The sequence below is a fragment of the Parasteatoda tepidariorum genome, chromosome 3 (genome assembly GCF_982258835.1).
Source record: "Parasteatoda tepidariorum strain Cologne lab strain chromosome 3, Ptep-v5.0, whole genome shotgun sequence".
In the NCBI taxonomy this organism is placed as follows: Eukaryota; Metazoa; Arthropoda; class Arachnida; order Araneae; family Theridiidae; genus Parasteatoda; species Parasteatoda tepidariorum.
The window spans coordinates 51512404-51536602 of NC_141757.1; the positions used below are offsets into that span (position 1 = coordinate 51512404).

General features: G+C 28.5%; 1 protein-coding gene across 1 annotated transcript in view; it reads right to left on the reverse strand.

The window, feature by feature from the left end:
- Nucleotides 1–898: 898 nt before the first annotated feature.
- Nucleotides 899–24199, reverse strand: part of LOC107438753 (uncharacterized) — a 73386-nt gene continuing 50085 nt past the window's right edge. The window contains exons 3-5 of the mRNA XM_016051111.3: nt 5025–5294; nt 2179–2353; nt 899–1270 (exon numbers count right to left, since the gene is read on the reverse strand). Of these exons, the coding sequence (XP_015906597.3) occupies nt 1089–1270; nt 2179–2353; nt 5025–5294 (627 nt within the window). The 3' untranslated portion in view covers nt 899–1088. The remainder of the gene's footprint in view (nt 1271–2178; nt 2354–5024; nt 5295–24199) is intronic.

Below are 24199 nucleotides of genomic sequence, written 5' to 3' on the forward strand. Positions count from 1 at the left end.
TCTTTTGAAAAAGCAAACTATTAAAACTTTTTTACATATTAAATTCTCTAAAAAGTAGCTTTTTAGAAAGCATTTCCTCGAATAATACAGGATATAATAAAATAATTTCACTAGCTTACACACCCTACAAAAAAAACAATAAAATTTTGAACTAAGGTATGCACTCAAGAACAGTGTTGAAAATGATTATCTAGCCCTTATGACAACAGTTACAAAATTCTGAAAGTTTCATTTCGATGCACTTACTTTTTTGATTGAAATCTGATCAACCTAAACCTGAAATGAAGTTGAAACCAAATTTTTATCAAACAAAAAAAAAAAAAGCAGAGTCAGGTAGAAATGAAGAAAATTATATTTCATAAATTTTCATGTCAGCAATTCAGCTCTATTGAGATGCCCTCTGACGATATTGGAAAGTTAAATGCAGTGATTTATATGCTGCCCGTTACTGTTTTTATCTAAAAATGTTCCAACATCATTTTATGTTTTTTAATAGTGAGGATCGTGCTTCAATGAGAAAAAGTGTTGTTGTCTTTTTAAATTCTGTCAATGTGAGAGCTGAATAATCACTTTTAATATTCACGAGAACATACCAAATAATAATTTTATTCAATTTTTTTCCTTTCTTTTTAATGGTAGGCTTATCTGAAGATCATATGTTGACAAAGTCATTTTATAATTACCCTAAGTTTGTTTTCCAGAGTGTCTTTTTTTTTCCAGGAAATTTTCTTATCTTTAAGTGAGTTATTCGAGTACTATTGATTTATTGAAGAATATATGTTACACAATAAAGACAAAGGATAAAAAGAAAAGGGAGAAAATTAAGAAATAATATATCAATAAAAATCGTAAAACAACAATTCATCAATATTGTAAAAAAGAAAAAAAGAATGTTGTGTTTCAAGCCAACCAAAAACTTTTTATTTCAACAAATTTATAGCATTTTGTACATTGTCATTACTATATGTGTGCTTTAAAACCTTACTTCATGGTGAAATGGGTTTCTATCCCAATAATTTGGGCAGATTGTGGTTTGTTATTTGGATGCTGAATATCAGCTAACATAAAAATGTCAATTCATTCTTCCATCATGTTCCCTTGTTGCTTTTAGGACGCTGAGTGTTACTCGATGGTCCCTTGCAACTGCGTTTGTGTACTGCTAAACGATTTGGGAAGAAAGTCCTTGAGCAGAGTGGACAGGGGACAAGTTGTTGCAGATGGTTCTCCCAGGCATTGTCCCCTAATTCAATGATGCTTGTCATGTCATCATCTGAAACAAAATCTATTCATTATTAGGCAATAAAATAGCCATTTAATGATCACATTTACATTTGATTTTTAATTTATAATGAATTATTAAAAATTTGAAGAAAATTATTTTTAAATTTATGTATGTATTTACTTAAAATTTATGCAAATATTTACTCTTAGGTGGAGAAAGCCTTATAGTTCTATTTGCTGTTGAGATAGATGCTTTAAGAATTATTTTATAAAAGATGCTAAAAAAATTCCTAGCTTCAAACTGTGACAATAAATTAAACAATATATACAATAATTAACGCAGAATTTTTACTAAGTATATTTTTCCTATTTTTTTCGTTATTTTGTATTAATTTAGATCGAAATAAGTGAAAAATATTGTATTTTAGCATCTTAACAATTTTTTGGTGATGAAATATAGCACGGGACACCGGTGTTTCTTTTTGCGTTAAATGTAAACTTCTTCCGAACATGGCCACTTTGAAACAATTTTTCAAATTTGCAGTTATTTAGATCTGAAAGAAACAGTTATTCATTATTAAAACTTCTTTAATCTACAAAATCAATTGGTAAATTTTTGAATAAGAATGAAAAAAAAATTTTTTTTCAATTTTCTTTTTTGAGTTTTTATATTTTAGTACAAATATAATGCCTCTAATCTAACATTATTTTTAGTAACTATTACTGTTTTTTATAGTTAAAAAATACCAAAATATATTTTCGCTTGTAATTAGTGCATCTGAAAAAGTATATAAAAGAGACACTGACTACGTCAAAGAGATAAAACATTAATTGGTGTAAATTAGTTAATTTCATTGAATTTATTTGTAGTGAGGATTTATTACAGCTGAAAAATTCTGTAACATTGAAGAAAATTTTTATTTTGTTTTATTTCGTACTTTAACAGTTATTTCTCACCTGGAGATCCATCTGAATCTCTTTGGGGCTCTTCTTGTTGCTCATCATCTGGTAGTTTGTCATTTTCCCTTCTCCATTTTCTTAGACATTGCTGTTCGTGCATTGATATCACCCAAGAACCATAACTGCGACCACAGATATAACAGGGTACATAAACTGCTGCTCTTTGCTCCTCCTACAAAATACATGATAGCAAGGCTTAGGCTTTAAAAAAAAAAAACAATAGTTGGAAAGCTTAGCCAAAGAGAACATTATTCGCCATTTGGAAAACAATACAATTTTCTACGTTTAAAAAGATTTTTCAAAAGATATATAGTACAAAATAATTCGTTCCCTTACATTTTTAATTAGGGCTGTAATATTGATCAAAAAGCGGCTAATCTAAAAAATAATATATGCTGGATTAAGCTGCTAGTTGGATATTCACTTTTTGAGTAATTCTGTTTGCGTGCCAAAACTATAGTGAAATTATAAAACTTGAAGCGAATATAAAATTCTACCTTAACTTAAGTGGTTGTCGAAAAATTTTTTTTTAATTATATGAATTTTTTAAAATCTTTTCTTAGGCTGTAGCATAAACAAATTGCATCACATTTAAAATTTTTTCTATAATCTTTCAACAAACAATTTAATTATTTTAATGTTCTATGTTGCTATACGAAAATCTGATAATTACATTACAACTATTCTAATGTTCCGTTTTTTTTTATATACTATTCAATGTATTAAAAATAAATTAATAAACGTTGCATGTTTTGAAGTAGTTTTCTTTAAATTTAATAATCGGTTTTTAACAATGATTGAAATTATTTTGAATTATAAATCATATTTCTGAGCTGTGTTAAACTATGTATTTTTGTATACCAATTTGAAATAAAATTTTTAATTAATAGGAAATTTTTCATTTTTTCTAAACTTGCATCTTTTTATGTAATTTTCGATTCCAAAATTTGAAATAAAATCATCTAAAATATTTCCAAGCAGTAAAACAATTAAAAAAAGTCTCAATTTTTTTTATTCACATTTTTCCGAGTACTATCCAAACTATTTTGAATTTGACATTCAATCGCTCAACCTCTCCCCTAACCAATACGTTTCCGAAATGTGTCGACCCCTGATATTTTGAGAGTCAGGAATCAGAATAGGTAGGGAAAAAAAATGTTTATTCATTAGCGTTTCCCTTGAAACGCAGTCTTCGTATGTAAAAATCCAATTGTTAGATCAAAAGTTAGTCAGTTCAATCTTCTTTTTTCCCCCAGTTCAATCTGATATTTTGAGAGTCAGAAATCAGAATAAGTAGAAAAAAATGTGTTTATTCATTAGAGTTTCCCTTGAAACACAGAGATTACGTCTTAGTATGTAAAAATCCAATTGTTAGATCAAAAGTTACATAGTTCAATCTTTTTTTTCCAGTTCAATCTGATATTTTGAGAATCAGAATAAGTAGGAAAAAGTATGTTTATTCCTTAGCTTTTCCCTTTAAACACAGAGATTTCGTCTTAGTAGGTAAAAATCCAATTGTTAGATCAAAAGTTATTCAGTTCAATCTTTTTTTTTCAGTTCAATCTGATATTTTGAGAGTCAGAAATCAGAATAAATAGAAAGAAATATGCTTATTCATTAGCGTTTCCCTTGAAAAAGAAATTGCGTCTTAGTATGTAAAAAGTTATTCAGTTCAATCTTTTTTTTTTTTCAGTTCAATCTGATATTTTGTGAGTCAGAAATCAGAATAAGTAGAAAGAAATATGTTTATTCATTAGTGTTTCCCTTGAAACAGAGATTGCGTCTTAGTATGTAAAAATCCAATTGTTAGATCAAAAGTTATTTAGTTCAATCTTTCTTTTTTTTCAGTTCAATTTGATATTTTGAGAGTCAGAATAAAAACAAAAAATTTGTTTATTCATTAGCTTTTCCCTTGAAACACAGAGATTGTGTCTTAGTATGTAAAAATCCAATTGTTAGATCAAAAGTTATTCAGCTCAATCTTTTTTTTCAGTTCAATCTGATATTTTGAGAGTCAGAAATCAGAATAAGTAGAAAAAAATAAGTTTATTCATTAGAGTTTCCCTTGAAAAAGAAATTGCGTCTTAGTGTGTAAAAATCCAATTGTTTGATCAAAAGTTATTCAGTTCAATCTTTTTTTTTTCAGTTCAATCTGATATTTTGAGAGTCAGAAATCAGAATAAATAGAAAGAAATATGCTTATTCATTAGCGTTTCCCTTGAAAAAAAAATTGCCTTCCCTTGAAAGAAAAGTATGTAAAAAGTTATTCAGTTCAATCTTTTTTTTTTCAGTTCAATGTGATATTTTGTGAGTCAGAAATCAGAATAAGTAGAAAGAAATATGTTTATTCATTAGTGTTTCCCTTGAAACACAGAGATTAATTCTTAGTATGTAAAAAACCGATTGTTAGATCAAAAGTTATTTAGTTCAATCTTTCTTTTTTTTCAGTTCAATTTGATATTTTGAGAGTCAGAATAAAAACAAAAAATTTGTTTATTCATTAGCTTTTCCCTTGAAACACAGGAGATTGTGTCTTAGTATGTAAAAATCCAATTGTTAGATCAAAAGTTATTTAGTTTAATCTTTCTTTTTTTCCCAGTTCATTCTGATATTTTGTGAGTCAGAAATCAGAATAAGTAGAAAGAAATATGTTTATTCATTAGCGTTTCCCTTGAAACAGAGATTGCGTCTTAGTATGTAAAAATCCAATTGTTAGATCAAAAGTTATTCAGTTCAATCGTTTTTTTTAATTATTTTGGACAAATTTGAAGATTTGTTTTCAATTGAATCGAAATTTGTTTCTATATATTTAATGAAACGGAACTAAACATTTAGAATTTTACCCCATTTCTGGATGAAGCCGATTGCTCTCTCATTGAAGAAGCTCTTTTTAAGGGACGCGGGCTAGATTTGCCTTTGCAGACCCTTCTGTGCACAGGTAATCTCTCTGGAAAGAATGTTCGAGTACATAATGGGCAAGGAATTAATTGTGATTGTACTGATGTCCAGGCAGGGTCAGCTTCATCTGATGTTGGCATTTCATCTTCTTCTGGTCTGCGTGGTGGCAGTTTACGTAGATTTGGCGTCAACGAATTGTTCGTCTTTTTCCAGCTCTGTAAAGAACAGAAAATATATAAGTTTACTAATCAGAATACAAATCTAAGGAAACATAATTTAATTTTTAAAAAGTTGTTGTATATTGATATCAAAATGCATTTTGTTTTACAAATAATAGAGACGACTTTTTCGTTTTAGTGAAAAATGGTGATTTTTTAAACATATTTTCATTGCTTTTATAACTAAAAAAATACTTCATCATAAAGTATCTAAAAGTTTACTTTTAATTACATCTTCGAGGACTATTTTCATTAGGTACTTTATATCCCATTTTCTCTTCATTAACTATACTGTTGAGGAGTACTGCAGATTGCGAAGAAACTGTATCATTACGCCCAACAGTTACTGGGTCACATTTCACCATAGGGAAAATTGTCAGTATGGAGATATGTTAACCGATGTAATAAAGCTAAGAAGTATTGTTTTTTTTCTTCTTCTATTTTATCTTAAGATAGAAGGTTATTTGAATAATAGTGGTTTCACTTGTATTTAGTAACATTTTTAATTTCAAAAAGTGTTTTCTTTTAAATTTTTTTTAATTTTAAAAATTGATTTCTGAATGTCTTCTGAATTGGGTTCAAAATTACAAGGTTACGAAGTTGAACATTGGTAGTCGTAAACTCTAAATTGATCGGCTGCTCAATGACGGTTATAATATAAAATAAACAAGTACCGTTTATTTTAAATTAATTAGTTTTATAGGATCACGTCTAAAAAGCTTTAATTATAAACAAAATAAACAGATGGCTTCATATAAATTCAGGAATACTAATTTAGTGACGTAGTCTGCCTATTATACCACGTTCCCGTTGATCATTGGATTGAGTTGACACAACGAATAATATTTTATTTTAAATTAATTAGTTTATTTTAAATTAATTAGTTTTATAGGATCACGTTTTAAAAGCTTTAATTATAAACAAAATAAACAGATGTCTTCATATAAATTCAGCAATACTAATTTAATGACGTAGTCGCTGCCTATGATACCACGTTCCCGTTGATCATTGGATTGAGTTGACATAACGAATAAAAAATAATTTGATACAATAGAACGCTCATTTTTCAATGAAAGCTATAAGGTAGAAAACAAGACTATCGTTTTAAAAAGATTTTATGAAGAACGGAATCGTTTGCCATATAATTTTTATAAATGACGAATAAGAATAAATATTACGAAGTAAGAATGTTGTAATGGCGACAGTGACCTTCGAACTATCAGTATTCATCGTTCTCGGTCGAACGAACTAGGAATCTATATGGGACAGACATTCAATTTTCGATACATAAATTTGATATCATTGTTTGTATTTATGTATTTATATCATTCTGTTATTAATAACGTTGCTTTCAGTTAAAATAAAATAATAACAATAATAAATATCATATTTCATTTAAAAAGATTTGTCCATAAAGAAAATTTATTAGATTCATAAAAATACTTAAATTTAAGGTCAACTTGGTAAAAATTTTTGAGTAACAACACTCGTGATAGCTATCGTTACTTAACTATCGATTATTGTCGTCATTCTCTTTTCAGTGAAAACAGAAAGTGTAGAACATCGTATCTTGGCAACTTTGCAATGTGATGTAGCCAATTTGACTCTTTACATTCCTTTGTTTAAAATGTAGTTAGAAAGTCAAATTTCCAATCATTTGGTATGACTCATCTAACAACCAGCGATACAGTAAATAAAAAGAAGTATTGTAATCGTACCAATATTAGTTATTTCTTTCAATTTTAAAATTTTACTTAGATTATGTCGAATTTAAAGAAACACATTCATTATAATTTAGTGGCAAATTGAACCTTCTTTACCTGAAAATAGTTTGCGCAAGTGATGCAGAACAGAGGTTAGCTAAATTTTTAATCTAAAGCCGCTCTGCATGGCTATTTATAATGACACCGTATATATATATATATATATATATATATATATATATATATATATATATATATATATATATATATATTGTCAAAAAAAGTATAGATATTAGAGGTAGCGAATTAATATTTAAGCAAGGAAAAAAAATACTTTCGAAATTTATCTAATAACTTCTCGGATAGATGAGATTGAACACATTATAATCAACTTGATTGACGAAAGAAACAGGGAGGAATTGAAAGCTATTAAATCTCCAAAAGCTCCATCAGGCAATGAAACTGGTTCCCAGTTTTACTCAATCCCACGCTTGACAAATTTATGATTTCAGTGTGGTGCTAACCATATTTTAGCTATGTTTTCGTCTGATGAACTGACGAACCACAGATCTATAATTATTTTTTTCTGTATTGAGCTGGAAATTTTGAAACTGATTTTGACTTTATGTGTTATGTTGATTTCAAATATGCAAAAAGTTTTTCTCGTTCAACTGTACTTTCCGGGGTTTAACACAGCTAAATAGTTTAAGTGTAGCTAGGCTGAGTATACTCAAAAGTATTGTTGAATTTCTGAGAGTTAAGTTGAATCTCGTAGTGAAAAAAGATTGCTTTGTTATTTGAAATTCATGCCGCAAAATATAGTCGAAATCAGTTTGAAAGTTCCAAACAACAAACATACATCGACCACAGTGCTGACGTAAAATATCCTCAGTGGTAAACGGTTCATAAGGTAGAATCCCCTTGCCACCTGGCTAACCGTGGGAGGTTTTCATGGTTTTTCTTTCAATGTAACGCTATTGCGAATTAGTTCCCTCAAAAAATTCTCGACGAAGGCTAGTTTGCCCCAATGCTTGATCAAAGAATTCCTTTGTCTTTTGGGTTGGGTTCAAAATTACAAGATTACGGATTTGAACAGTAATGGTCGAAAACTCAGAATTGGGTCGGCTGTTCCACGTCTGTTATGAAGTAAAATAAAATGAAACCAACAACAAACATAGTATTTTTTGCAGAACTTTGAAAATAACTTTCTTCAGAACTTAGTTGTTTTAAATCTCTAAGAGTACAAATTTTTGAGGTAAATTGCTCACACTTTTGAAATGACAACTCTAAAATCAATCAGGAACTACTCAATTATCAAACTCAGAATCGACTAAAAATAGCAAAGCTGGGAGTTGTTAAAATATTTACAATAAAAGAAGCATTTTAAATTTAATCTTTTCTTAAGCCTGAAAATAATAGCAACTTTTTTCCCTTAAAAACCACAGATGTCCAGAGTGTTCTGCGATCACTGCCCTTGATATTTAGAATCCTTGTAAAAACGGTAGTTAAAAATATATGCAGTTATTATTTGTTGCAAATTAATATTTAAGTGAGGGAAAAGCAAAAACACTATAGTAAATTGAAGAATCACTATTGAGAAAAACAGGTTTTAAGACACTAAAAGCTGCTTGAAGAAACAGGCGGGAGTTGATTATTAGAAATACCTCCAAGCTTCACAAAATAGTCAAACTAGTTAAGATGCTCTTCATTTCGCCTTCCTCAATAGTGATCTGCCGCATTTGAATAGAGTTTATTGCTTTCTCCTCGCCTAAACACGACCCTAATACGTTCTGTGATTTCATATTTAGCAAGCCATAAATTTCATTTTTAACTATAATAACATGTGATTACGGAACACGTATTATACGGTGTTAAAATATAAATTTTTTTTTTCTGAATATTTTACTTCGCGAGCATCACGATTTGTTCAATTTTGAAATCCCATGCATCAACCAGAGAGCTATAATAATGTTTTTTTTTTTAAAATTTTCTTCACGTCAAAATATTTATTTTACAAAAGAAATAATTAAAATTTAAATAAAATTTAATTATTCTCACGTTTTTAGGAAATTAATTAAACTACATTTTACGTAAAAAATGTTTATAATTAATTTGAGATTTTTAAAGCTTTATTCATAGATGTAGGTAGTTTCCCCAAATAAAAATTTCTTATTTTTTGGGAGTGAAGTTGTTTTCCATTTATGTCTTCCTTGTTCAGCTCTATTTTAGCAAAATAAAAACTACAAGAATTGCTAGGAATAAAATTGTTCTACGAGACCTTACACCGATTCTTTCAGCATCTATTTTATATACATGGGTAAGTTTTTGGATTTTATATATATATATTTATATTTTCGGAAACTCGATTAAATTTTTCATAAGTATTTATAAATTTGAAAATATTCATAATTTGTTTGCTGAAAAATTTGTAATGAAATGAACAGAAAACTAATTGTGTGGCATTTAAAAAAGACGAGTTTTCGTGCATTGAGAAGTTTCGGTCGAAATTTTTTTTTAAGATTCCTGTCATTTTCAAACATAGAATTTAGGTGACAAAAATTGGATAAATGAAAAAATAGTGCACATTTTAAAAAAAATAATTTGTAACATGCTCTCAGACGGAACAAGTACTAATCTTTCGAGGGAAACACAATTATATGATTCAATTTAATATAAAATAAAATATTCAAAAAAATTATACTTAAATTAATAAAAATACCATTTTTAAAATGAAAATCTTGTCTCGGAAAAAGAAACGAGTTTAAAATTTGTAAATTGCTAATTTTTGTAAGAACGTAGTAACGAGTCGTATTCTCGTTATTTATATAAGCCTTAGCACATTTTAAGAAATTATTCAAGCAAGACTCTTTGTTCTCACAAACAAAATTCAAATTTTTGAACCTGTCACAAATACGTTTTCTCTAATGCGCAATCGTAAGTACAAGGTATGCATCAGGTGGTATTCAATTGTTGAAATTTTGACGTTTTGCATTCAACAAATAAACAATTCTAACGGTTGCATAATATGTGTGACAGCAAGATTTTTATTGTACAGTCTGTTCTAAAATTATTCATCAGTGATTCATTTATTGGGATGATTTCCATTCCCGCAAAATTTAAGATCAACGCCCTTCATCTTCATGCACTTGGAATTCTTCCAACCTGAAATCAAAAATGGCGCTTGACGACGTCAGCATTTATGAACTTCGATCGTTTTCTTTTTTATTTAAGGTTGTTGTCCCTAATGTTAAAAGTATGTACAGGCGAATTTTATACTCATATTTTCTGTAACAAATGCTATGGAATCAGTATACGGATTAAATTAAATTACTTTAAATTGTTTATGAATAGTGAAACAGTTTTTAAATTTTCATAATAAAAGTTCGTTGTAATGATGAACCAGTTGTTTCCCGAAAATGGCTAATGCAACAATTAAATATTATTTTCGAAAACAAAATCATTTTGAAAATGCAAATTATTTAAAAAATAATATTACATATAGTTAAAATTTAATTGAAAAATAATTAATAAATGAATATTGCGCAATTTTTTATATATTATATAATGAGGGATCAGCCCCCTGATCGCAGTAGCCAAGCTGTAAAACTGCTGACTCAGTTCCTTTCAGATAGCTTCGATAATTTTTTTCTCTTAAATAATATTTAATAAACCAGTTTTTATACCTCTAATATCTTTTATAGTCCACTTTGATTATACTGAAGGCTATTTCCTCTGCTTGTTATCATCCATCAAGTTCCTAATTTTCTACTGAATTCTTTTAAATTTTTTATACAAAAATAGTTTTTTTAAAAACTAAACCTAATTTTATTATCTAAATATATGGGTTGTTCCATAATCTCCAACCCATAATAGGCACTTTCAAATAATAACGCACAATAAGCAGCTTTGTTTATTTTATAAGTTAACAAACACCACTGGTGTTATCTTTAAAATATTTGACAAAGCTGAATCGTCTATGGCTTATTTGAAACAATGGCTTCCTCTCAGCCAATGAGAAAATTACATTTCTTAAATGTCTTCGAATTTAAAAATCTGATTAAAAATCGAAAATCAGTCTACGTAAAAAGTTCGCATTCAGCTACATGTTTAATTTCGTATTCTTAAAGCCTACCGTTTATCCTCAATCCGGTATGCAGACACATACACAAATTCTTTATTTTATTATATATATCGATACAATAAAATAAGCAATTTTTTGCAGTTAACTTTTCATAATGGTAGAAGGAATAAAAGTTTAATTAGAGTAAATGAGCGAAATTTATAAGATTCGAAAGATTGCATGTTTGTGAGAAAAATACTCAATTCTGAGATACTACATATTATTATTATTATTAAATAAGATGCTGCTAAAGAATTTTAATAAGTAACAAAGTTTAAAAAGTAATAGAGTAACAATAAACAACTTTATACAATTAAATTAGATTCGATAATCTTTTATTTAATAAAAATCAATATATATTTGCTGTTGACTTTAAGAAATAATGAAATAAAGTTATAATTATAGTCACTAAGAGAAATGTTTAAAATTCTCGTATGTTCGTGGGGAAAATGCTTTATTTTACTGGAAATCTATAATCGGTACATAATAAGCTAACTTACGTTCAATATCTATACAGCTTTTTCAATAATAATTATAATAAAGCATTTTTTTGCAGTGTGGTTTCAAAAATGGAAATGTTATGCTAATTTTTGTTATGATTCTTCGAAATGTCTGTAACAGCAAATTTTTATTATTGATGTAAATTGACTTCAAACTGAAAAAAGTTAGCTGCTTTCAGTAGTTAATTTGAAAAATATGCTAATTTTGTAATTATCTTCAACGAAAAAAACTCTATTTTCTGAAATAATCAACAATTTTTTCCTTGTTTTCATTTTGGAATCGATTCACTACTTTCTCATACAATGTAAGGCAGTTTTACTGATAAATTGTTTTTTCCTTCTGATTCGATGAATTAAACTAGTAATTATCTAAAGTAGGTGATATGATATTCTTTTGTAATGCGTGATAGAAACACTTATATTTTTTACATTTAAATATGAATGGAGTTTAATATTAAATTATTGTTTATTGTTTTGGAGGTAGCGCAGCATGTTTTGAATTAAAAAATAAAGACATTATTATTAAAAGGAAACTTAAAATAGTTACAATAAATTCGTAATATTTACACATAAAGCAATGAATTAAATGACGGTTTATGGCAATTCTGTGGTATTTTGAACATATTGGAGATATTATAACTCAAATTTTTAAACCCTGAAGTCTTATTTACGAATTCTTGATTCGAAATTTTTATACTGATTTCTTTATTTAATGAAAATCATTAAAATTAAATATTTTAATCTGTTTAAAAATTACACTACATTGAGAAAAAAAAAAGCATGGTCAAAACTACCAAAATATGGTAAAATTGACCGAAGAGTTTTGGTAGTGATTTTGGTATAATTAACAATAAAATATTGTTTTATAATGTGTGATAAAATATGGCAAAAGTGGTAAAATTTGGTAATTTTATCAGTTTTAGAGCACGTCACATAAAAACTTCTTATTCAGTTAAAGCTACTTTTCAGTTTGGTATTTTTTACTAAATGTAAAAATTATAATTTGGAAATATTTATAATATAATAAATTATATATTTTGGTTTTATTAACTAGCTTTTATCTTTTACCAGAAATGTCTTAAAATAATGTAATTTTACCTGATACTTTTTCATCCTGTAGAAATAGGGATAAAAACAAAAAATTAAAATTATTAACCCCCCAGATATATTATAAAAATTATAAGCATAATTTAATTCTGTATGACTCCGCTTTTGCCTGATAACCACCTTGCCTGGATTCGGTCAGGATGTGAGTTTACAATGTTTTATAGGTTTCGTATCCAATTTTAACTATTTGTTGCGAATTTGATCGCTCAAATCCAGCAAATTGCGTTGCTGCTGATTTTGGCATTTTACCCACTGTCCCAACATGTCCTCAGTTTTACAGGTTAACCAAAATATGTGAGTATTCTTAAAGACAAATCCAAAATACTTTCAGCTCGATGAATTTTTCTGATGTGATCTTGAAATAAAACGAGGTCTCATCACTTATCATGAAGATATTAACAGAAAGACAAAACTTGATCATTCAAAATGTTAAAACAAATATGTTGGCTTATGTTAGCGGCCACGTGACCACACTCAATTAATAATAAGACAAACATTTCTACTGTATCATAAACCCATTTCCAATGAATGCTGCTTTTCCTAATTTCTCATGGGGTAGTTATTTTTTTATACGGTGTACTTAAACCATCACAGAATCATCTCCATTAAACGATAATTAAATCGATTATCAAACCCGCATTCCATTAATGATCCATTATAAGAGCAGAAAAAGAGGAAGACCTGGATTGAGATACATTTAAAAAAAATTCGGATCAAATTACGGTAAAAGTCAGTGTGCCGGCAATTTTTACTGTATAATTCCTTTTTTTACAGAAAAATGATACGAAGGAAAAAAATCTGATGTACCGTAATTTTTACAGTGATAAAAATTACCTGTAAAATCACTGAATCACTTTAATTAAATAAATATTACTGTAAAAATTACGGTATAATATTTTGCGGTAAAACAGATTTTACAGATGATGCCCCCAAAGTGGCGGTATTTTATACCTGAATTTGATCTGGAATTTTTTGCAATGTAAATGGAATTGCAGATAACCAACTTCTTGGTACATCGGAAAAAACTGGCTCAACCTGGACTGTATGGTGAACTGTAATGTTTATAAGCTTTTATTTAATAATTTTTCAAAACTTGGTGGAGGGACGCCAAAAAATTCCACCTTTTTTTTTAAAAAAAAAAATATTTTTTGAGAATTGGGGGTTTAGTACCATGTAAAAAATTTCGAATAAAATTACAGTAAAAAATACCAGCACTCAAAGTCGGTACTTTTTACCAAGAAATCCATTTTTACTGGAACAAGTTATGGAACACAAAAATTATAAACTGTAATTTTTATAGTGATAATTACCGTAAAACCACTGAATCACGCTAATTAAATACATATTACTGTAAAAATTACGGCGTAATAGTTTACGGTAAAAATGGATTTTACGAAAGATGCATTCAAAATGCCTTCACTTTATAACGTAATTTGATCCGGAATTTTTCAGAATGTCAGAGGATGTAGCAGATTTTTCTTGAAGAGTAACGCTTGCTATATCAGTGCAAAGCATCCATTGCAATGTTGCTGAAATTTGCAGAGCAGCCATCAGGAAGAATATTAGAAATCGACTCAACCGATCGAATACGGAGAGGGCAAAATAATTTACATATGTTACCATCCTCAAATCTTATTTAGCCTAAAATGTTTTCTTTTCTCTCTTTGCCCTCTTTTGGAAAAAAAAAGTTCAACATCTTCAAATGTAATAAATTATGTCATTAAATAAGTCTAAAGAACTAATCACGCTTATACACTAAATAAAAATAGTATTTAAAAATATAAATTTTTGAGTGAAAGCAAAAAATGGAATGCAGTTGAAAAAAAGCAGTTTCTTGCGAACCAATTTTGCCTTTAAAATATTCTTGGAATCATTTGAAATTTATTTTCATCAAAGTAAAATATAAGTTTTTGAAATTTATGTAAAGAACAGCCAGTGAAATATATATAAAAAATTACAGGACTATCAAATAAAAAAAGCTTAACCTTGTTTAATCAAATAGATAACTTGAAACCTATAGTATAATTCGCATTTGAAGAAGAAGGGTATTATTAAGTAGATTCAGATAAATTACATTTTAAAATTTTTGAAGTCGTTACACATAAGAATTGGTTGACATGCAATGTATGACCATATGATGATCGAGTAACACGTAATAATTATAAGGATCAAGCAATGTATTGACTATACATTGCTTTAATCACTAATTCTTTCATTCCATTATAAAAATTAAAATAAATGCGAACTGCTTACTATTCGTCTTATTCAGGCGAAGAATAAGATTAGTGAAAAAAAGGAAAACATTTGATGGATTTTAAACATAAAAGAAATTAAAATGTAAGTATTTATATCATAAATTTTAGCATTTGAAATAAATTTGGAGTTGTAACTTTTCAAATATTATTATCAACCCTTCAAAAAATAACACGCAAATCTTCAGATTTACAGTTATAAAATTTTTTCTAGCAATAAAAATTCCCTTTCTGTAGTTACTCTTCTTTTTAACTAACCAGTAAAAAAATGAGCAATAAAAATCATTCACAATTCGTTACATCGTTTACCACTAAATCTTATACAATAACCAAACGATCAATAAACTCTTCAGCAAATTCTGTTCGAAACAAAGCAAAGAAACTGATTAACGTAGTTAACATCATAAAGGGCAAGGAAGGGGATCTCTTCCCCTAAAAAGAACATAATTGCGGTAATTCAGTCACGTACAATACAGCGTCTGGGAGGTCAACGGACTTTAATCTTCGTACTTGTGGTCAGTGCCTTCGAATACTTTATTATGTGTATGCACACACGTATTCAACTGCTGTGATTAACTTCTACGTGGCTTCCGCGTTGATTTAGTGTTCAGCTATATTATTTCGGAAGCTGAAGGTAGCTAATTTTTTTCTTTTCGAAAAAAGTAATCAAAAATTTTATTCTACGTAAAGGATTGTGAATCGTAAAAAAAGAATATGGGAAGCTATTCCGTATTTATTTCTGGAGTGGGTTATAAGGTATGTGATGGTAAACGTGAAGTTTTTATTTGGGGATGCAGGAAGAAAGAGTTTCACGCGATCTCATGTGTTATTTCCTCAATAAATCATTTCTTTATTTGTTTATTTGAATATGTGATGTAAGTTAAAAAGGGTAGTAAAGATTCACCAGTTTCACCAGTTTCTATTTCATTTTTGAGATATAATTTAATGTTTAATTAATATCACCAGATACAGATTAGACGTTAACTGAAGAAACTTGTATTTGTGTTTTTTGGAGATTAATAATTTCCGTAGTAGCCATTCGATAAAATATCATATATACTTCCCGCAGGAATCGTTACATACAATATAAAATGATACATACATATTTCTTACAGGAGTCGTGCTGTAAAAAGTTAGGCATACATTCTTCTTACAGAAATCATTCTGTAAAATATTATTTATCATTCTGTAAAATGGTAAATGCACTTACTACAGAAATCATTCAATAAAATGACATATGTTCTTATAGAAGTCGTTATATAAAATAAAAATTTACATATATACTTCTTATAGAAGTCATTCTGTAAAATGACTTATGTGCTTCTGCCATAAAATGACATAGGGGCTTCTGTAAAGTGACACATATATGCTCCTTACAGAATTCATTTTTGAAAATGGATAATATGCTTCTTTGAAGTCATTTTGTAACACATGATTCTGTGAAATGACGTATATGCTTTTAACAGAAGCTGTCTTAAAAATGGTGTTAAACATCATTTAAATATTTTTTTCTAGAAATGGAAATAGAATTGTGAGTCTTGTGTTAAAAATGTAATTAAACTTTAACCTCTTCGAGACGATCGAAACATATATGCACTCTTAATCTCTGAATTACGGTGTAGCGTTGGGAATTATCCCTACTTGAATATTTTCTATCAAAAAACTTTTACAGTTTAATCGGCCAATAGAGTATATCTTTTCCCCTCACACTCTTTTCATAAACCAATGAGAATTAGACATGCTCTCGCATTCAAGGATAGCCTATGCTATTCTCTCTGTCTTTTCAATTTACATATTTTCGTCATTGTTTTAAAAATATTGTTAAACTTGTTTAACTGAACTATCTTATCACTTTTTTCATTTCACATCAAACCATCCTCCACAAATAGTGACTTACGGACGTGATATTAACACGCCAACCTTGACAGAAACGCACACCTCTATATGAAAACACCCAGTTTAATGAATGAAACATAGTGAACAGTTGACTTGCTATTTGTGACTGTGACATTACCCTCCTCACCCTGTTGCTACTCAGTCTCGATCACACACAACGGGGACCCGTATACACTTGACCGCTAATTGCAGCACAGGAGTAATCACGCCCATAACAGTGATCTTAATACAGCTCTCACGACCTCAAAGCTGGTGATCTTAATACAGCTCTCCTGGCCTCTTTCAAAACAGAAAACTAATGAACTAGTGGTATCCGTTTATCTAATTCTATGGCAGATAAAATTCTGAGGGAAGAGTATTGTGGCGTAACTACCACCACAATTATTCAATTCCCATTTACCACTAGTATATAAGACATGGTAACTTGATTTTCTCTGGAGATATGTTTGTATAGATGAAGGTTGACAATATCAGTAGCCTGTGTTCCAAAAACATCTTACCAACCTCCGCAACTGTAAAAAAGATAAAAGTGGTAGCTTAACTATTTCTTGAGCAGTTTATTTGTAGGAGGGGTAGTGGTAATTTGATTTATTTAAATTCTCCACCAATTAGTTCAAATAAAAAATTTACCGTTTCACTTTTAACTAACATTAATTAGATATCTTAGAATTAAAGTGAAAGCAAAAATAAATCAGCCCATATTTAAGCTACCACTTAATATTTTCCCCCATCTTGATTCTGATTTCGTATGAATGGGCTTGAACGAATGAGAATGATATGGCTTGCCCATCCCAGAGAGGTTAAAGGCAATTGGACTTTTAAACGAATATGCTTCATGAAATGGAATGGCATTATTTTACGTAATAAACTGCAAAGGTGAATCCCTAAAATACTGACATACACTTTAGAAGGGGATTTTATTTTTTTCAGAAAGAAATTAGATTTTGCTTTTTCTGTTGAAAACGTTACAAGGAGGTTATATCGACTGGAAAGTTTGCAAAAAAAAAGAGATTTTTAGTGCATAATCTGAAAATAGGTTTATTCTGGATTATTGTGTCAAAATTTCATGTCGATTGGACAAAAATTGGCTAATTTATGTGGTAAAAAACCGTAATAATTTGTAACAGTATGGCAATATAACTTTAAACATATATTTCTTTGAGTTACAAAATACTTTTGGTGTTATGGGTTGTCATAGCAAATCCCAATTTTAAATCACTTCCGCCTGGTTGTTGTTGTTGTTGTAGTTCATTTACGTTGCACTAGAGCTGCACAATGGGCTATTGGCGACGGTCTGGGAAACATCCCTGAGGATGATCCGAAGACATGCCATCACAATTTTGATCCTCTGCAGAGGGGATCACTTCCGCCTGGAAACAGTCGTTTTAAGTAGAAGGATCCATGAATATTTTAATAAATTTAAAAATAAAGGTCAGTTAACTTCGAAATAATATGTCAATTGAGAAAGAATGGCAACAAAAGTTGATTTATTAAACTAATAAAAGTTTTAATTATTTAAATGATCTGGTGAAAGGAAATTTTCCAAAAGCGTTTAAATTATGAAAAACTTCAAATAAATCGCTGATAATATGTTTTATAAGGTCATGTTTTAAAATATTTTTTTATGAAAATGGCTATTGAAATTTATTTTTATTCTAAAAAATTAAAGTTAGTTTAAAACTTCTCTTTTACTTTTCCCACATTTATAAAATAACAAAAAATTACATCAAGATTCATTTATTAACCTTTTATAAATCTGTGAGAAATATACTTTCCACCAAACTCATTAATTTTTTAATGTCTATTAAATTAGATGGGAAACTATTTTTCCACTTACTTGTACGGCCATCTGTTGACAACTTCGGAAAATAAAAAATTAAAATGGAAAGGTATTTTTTTTATATTTTTATACACAAATTTGGGTAGCAGTAAAGGTTAGCGTAGGGCCTAGAAGAGAGGCTGACTCTTGGGAGCTATTTTTTCTTCTGCTTTTTACATGCGTTTGATCATTTTTCATCGAGTTTAGTTAATATCAATAAATTCTCTGTGAATAAATAAATCCGGAATTTATAAATAAATCTGGAACTTATAAATAAATCCGGGTTTTATAAATAAATCTGGATGAGGATAATTTTTTATAGTAGATAAAATTTTAGAAGATTTCCATGTATCTTCCTCTCCGCCAAAAAATTGTTTTAAAAAGAAAATTAATTTCAGTTAATAAGTTAAATGAATTTATTTTTATAAATAAGTCTCAGTCCCATAAATGTTTTAATGTAAGATTATCAGAAAAGAGTGCCCCAAAAAATTTTTTATTATTTCAAATTTTACAAAAACAAAACAAATTTTAATAAATAAATTTTTCAAAATTTAAAAAAATTCTATAAAATTGTGTTTAAATCATAATTTGTTCAATATTATTTCGAACTACTATAATTAACTTACTATAAAGAGCCTTCAACGTTGAATAAAAAAGAACCATCAACTTATATATGTTTAAAATTATTTAAACAAAATAAGATTTGAAGCTTTTTAAAAAAAAATTGAAAAATGGTAAATTAAAAATATCTATTGAGAAAAATCAGCACCATTTATTTATCATAGAATTTTTTATCTTAACCTAAACGAAAATTATTAAGTTCACTGTATGTCTTCTATTCATATTCACGTGTTAGTTAACAAGTAAATAGGAAAATTTTGCATAAATAATTTTACTATAACTTACTTTAGGAAGAGATGTTGGTTTTGACATGCTTGCTTGGCTTAGTAACTTATAAAACTGTTTTCTGGAAATGATGGCCCGCACCCCAAAACCCTATTGACTCTGAGTGTTCCTATTTTTCTTGACATGTTCTTTTTTTTCTTTTTCTTTTTTTGGTAAAGAGTTCTTTGGAGATGTGCGTGACTACACAAGTACGTGGTTAAGTAGTTCCTTATTAAATGTGATGTGAGAGACGAGGGCAAAATTAGGGTGTGACAATTATAAGAATACATTCATAATAGATGAATAACGAACTTCCGATGAAAACTTTTAATGCTTAAGTTAAACTTATTTAGTAAAAAGAACTTTCATATTAAATATAGCACATCGGAATTTATATATATGGAATATGTACCGAATTTCGTAAACGTTTATTGTTTTATAATTATTCATGTTTTATTTCATTTTTATATTTCATAACAGTTGTTAAACACACGACCCAATTTTGAGTTTATGATCACCAATGCAATTTTGAACCCAATTCAGAAGACAAGAGAACTCCTGAATTACGTATTGGGAGGAATTCACCTTAGTGAATGACGTTTTGATGGAACTAACCCGCTCTGCGTCATGAAGAATAAAACCTTCCACGGTTAGCCTGATGGCAAGAAGACTCTAACGCATGACCCATCTACCACTGAGGATATTTTACGGTACTGTAGTATGTAAAGTACTATGCATCTTCTTGATTAAAGTATCAGGAAAAACTCGCATTCACGAAGAATTTATTGAGAGATACTTATCTACGTGTGCGCTAAATTAAAAAAAAAATTACGAAAATAGTCTTCTGTTTGCCCGATGTCAATGACATTTTAAGAACTGACTTATCTTTCACCTGGAAATAATTTATAGTATGGCACCGTAAATTAACTTCAACACACGTCTCAATCTTCTGAATCCATTTTGAATCCTTATTAAATTCTTATTTATAAAATTGAAAGTTATTAACTGTCAACCTAATTTTGCTTGTTGTTGTTAAAATAAATTCATATGATAATTGGAGTAAAAAAGCGTTGTGTTTTATTTTCTCAGTACTTTTCATTATTTCTTTCAACAGATTCTATTTTACATTTTAGTGCATTCATAATTGTATATTAATTGATTAAAGGGGGATTATTTAAAGCCCTTCATTCTTATTATTTAAATAAATAAATTTAGTTATTTAACTAAATTTATTTACTTAAAAAAATTCCAATTTAATTATGGGACGAAAAAATAAATATAAATTTTTCGTAGTGGATAAAGTTTCGAGGTTGTACAGAATTGCCCTAACTAAAATAGTTACATATTATTTAAATTGCTATTTTTAATAGCATATTACACTCATTCAACGAACTCGCTGCAGATTCTATTTTCTTAACCCGGTATTTTATGTCATTCTTCCACGACTTATGGCAGTGGATTTGGAAAGTATTATTCAATAGGTATCATTTCGAATTAAAAATAAATTTTTCAAAAGTTCAAAATTTACCTAGTATAAAAGGATAGAGAGGATAAAATATTAGTTTTTATGCTATCTGCTAGACATTAGCTAAACTTAATTAATCTTAGAGTTGACAGAGTGTTCATACTACGAAGTTTCATCTTCTATTTCTTTAATTTAAATTTATAACACAATTCCTCATAAATACACAAGTGAGCGACCTTTGTGCTAAAATACAAACTAAGGCAAATAACGTTAAAGAGCACAAAAATATTTATAAAATACAGACAGCTCCTCATGCTCTACATAGTATAACATGAGGCTTACAGGTGTAAGAGGGCAAAGTACATTTGTAAATTAAAAACAAACACGTATAAATAATCAAACATTTTAGAAAAGCTGTAAGCATACTGTTTATACAATGCTGGCTAAATACAATATTTTCTCTTGTAATTTTGTTGAATTTATATGGATTTTTTTCCTTTGCACGCGTACAGTAAGAGTAAGTTCATTGCTATAATTATAGTTCCAATTTGATACAATCATAATATGTATCTGAACAAACCCTTAATGTAAATGTACCATATAATGTACCATATACTTACGATATAATCGTATGTACGTTGTACCATATAATAGAAATTCATATATTTGACTACAAAATAGTATGTTCAATTTTAATAGAAACATGGTTCAATTGAAAAGTTTATTAAGGTTACAGCTAGTTATGGCTCGTATTTGCTTCAACATTAATATTGTACTATGTTGAACCATATTATTGTAATTCCTAAATTTGACTACATAATTCCATGTTACCGTTGAAACATGCTTCAATTGAACACGCTATTGAGGTTACAGCAAATGATGGTTCGTATTTGCGGCAACCTTAATAATGTACCATATAATCGTAACCATATTAACGCTATTCATAAATATGAATGTGCAATACAGTGTTAACATTTGAATAGAAACATAGCTCAATTGAAGACCTAACTAAATTTGCAGCAAATTATGATTCGCATTTGCTGCAGCTTTAATACTGTTTTATTTTGAACCATATTATTGTAATTCATAAATTTAGCAACACAATAGTATGTTTCCATTTGAATGAAATCATGGTTCAATTAAACACCTTATCAAGATTGCTGTAAATTTACCCTGTATTTTAATTCAAGATGCAGATATCATGGTTTAATATTGAACTGATTTTTTGAGAGTGTATTAAAAACTCTAAGAACTCTCTACTTAAAACTAAATTTATCATTTATATGAAAATTAAGCAAATCTAAAGTCATCAGACAAAGAAGTTCAACAACCTTTAGACAACAACACAAATCCCATGATCGAGTTTTCCATCATTTCATCTATTATGGGACTTAGCACTTTCTAAATATAAAGTAAAACATCGTGAAGATTACGATTAACTTCAAGTGGAAGTAAAGTACAAATGGGGATACGCCCTTGTTGAAACGTACCCCTTCCAAGATTTTGAATCCACGACAAAAAATGTCACGCAAATCTATCACGATATAGAGGAAGTTGTCAGATACTTCTCCAGTATTGCTCCAAAAATGTCTTCAGATATCAAAGAGATGCCGGAATAAAAATTCTACTCATAGAAATCAAAGATGATAAAAATATCTAAAAATATTGGATGTGCAGGTAACAAAAGAAAAAAAAAACAGGGTCAAGAATAGAAAAAAAAAGGAAATATCATTTGTTTGAAATGTGGATATTTAAAAAAAATTTATAGCTAAATTTTTCATTTTGAGTAGCTTTCAATTGAAATTAAAAAAAATTGTAACTTAAAAAAACAAGAGTATTCAAAAATCTTCATTAAATTTAAATTAAATTTGCAGAGAAAATAGAATAAAGTATTTTATAGAAAAATGACTTATTTTAATTTAATATGATTAATTACCGTAGCATTTTTGTTGAAAGAAATTCGATATAAGTTAGAGTCTATAGAATACAGGCAAAAATAAGGTTAAAGAATGTCTAATTCATACGAAAATTATAATTTTACTTCCAAACATTTAAGTTATTCCTCAATTTTTTGCATAATGAACCTTAGAATCTATCTTTATACAAATATATTGACACCCATTATAACAAAAGTATTTCAAGGGTGTGATGGACTTGTAAGATCTTGCCTTATTCGCAAATCCAACGGCGAATATAAACGCCCAGTACAACTTATTTATCCTTTAGAACTCAATGACTGAAATGAACAATGATAAACTTTAATAGTTGATGTTTTTTTTTTCTTCTTTCAAGTGAATATTTGCATCTCATTTCAAATTTATTTGCATTTAAATGTTATTTGCTTAATATGTTTATGTTATTTTTGTCTAATTTTTATGTTTAAAATTTTAGTGAACTCGGAGGAGCTCAAGTGGGGAGTGTTGAGGATTTATAATACCAGATGGCGCTGAGCGCAAAAAAATTTGTTAATTATTTTTTTTCTGCACTTCTTAAGTTTCAGTTTACTTTTACCACTGAACCACGATGGAATAAAAATCATCTTAATCATTACAATTTGTGTAATTATTGTATAATTCGAGTTACCCATAGAATGTATTCTTTATTAAAAATATTGTATCCCAATGAGTCTATTCTTCGATACAAATTTTGTCATTCTATGTAGGTCTATTAGGTCATTCTATTCTACAAATAATATATACTAGATTCTCCTTGAGTCTATTCTTTATATAGAGAAGAAAACATTGGATCCCAATTAAGTCGTTATTACAAATTAACATTGGATACCCCTCGTCCTCTTATTATTTTAAGAAACTTTTCGTTGCATGAATGGTGATCATAATAACTGCCAACTCAAACTTAACATAATTTGTTGTAGATCTTTGGTGAGTTTTTTATTTTTGATAAATTGCGCGTTTAATCCTTTGGCACAAAATTTTTATTAAACATATTTTTCTTACTTTCTTTTCATTACTTTGAATTAATTTTAATCAAAATAAGTGGAAAAAAAACTGTATTTAACACAATGAGAAAAAAATTATGGTCAAAACTGCAAGAATATATTAAAATTAACTGTGTTTCTAATTCTATGGGAACACTAAGCAGCACGATAATTTTTTATTAAAACGTTTTATTAAAATTATCAATAAAATATGAGT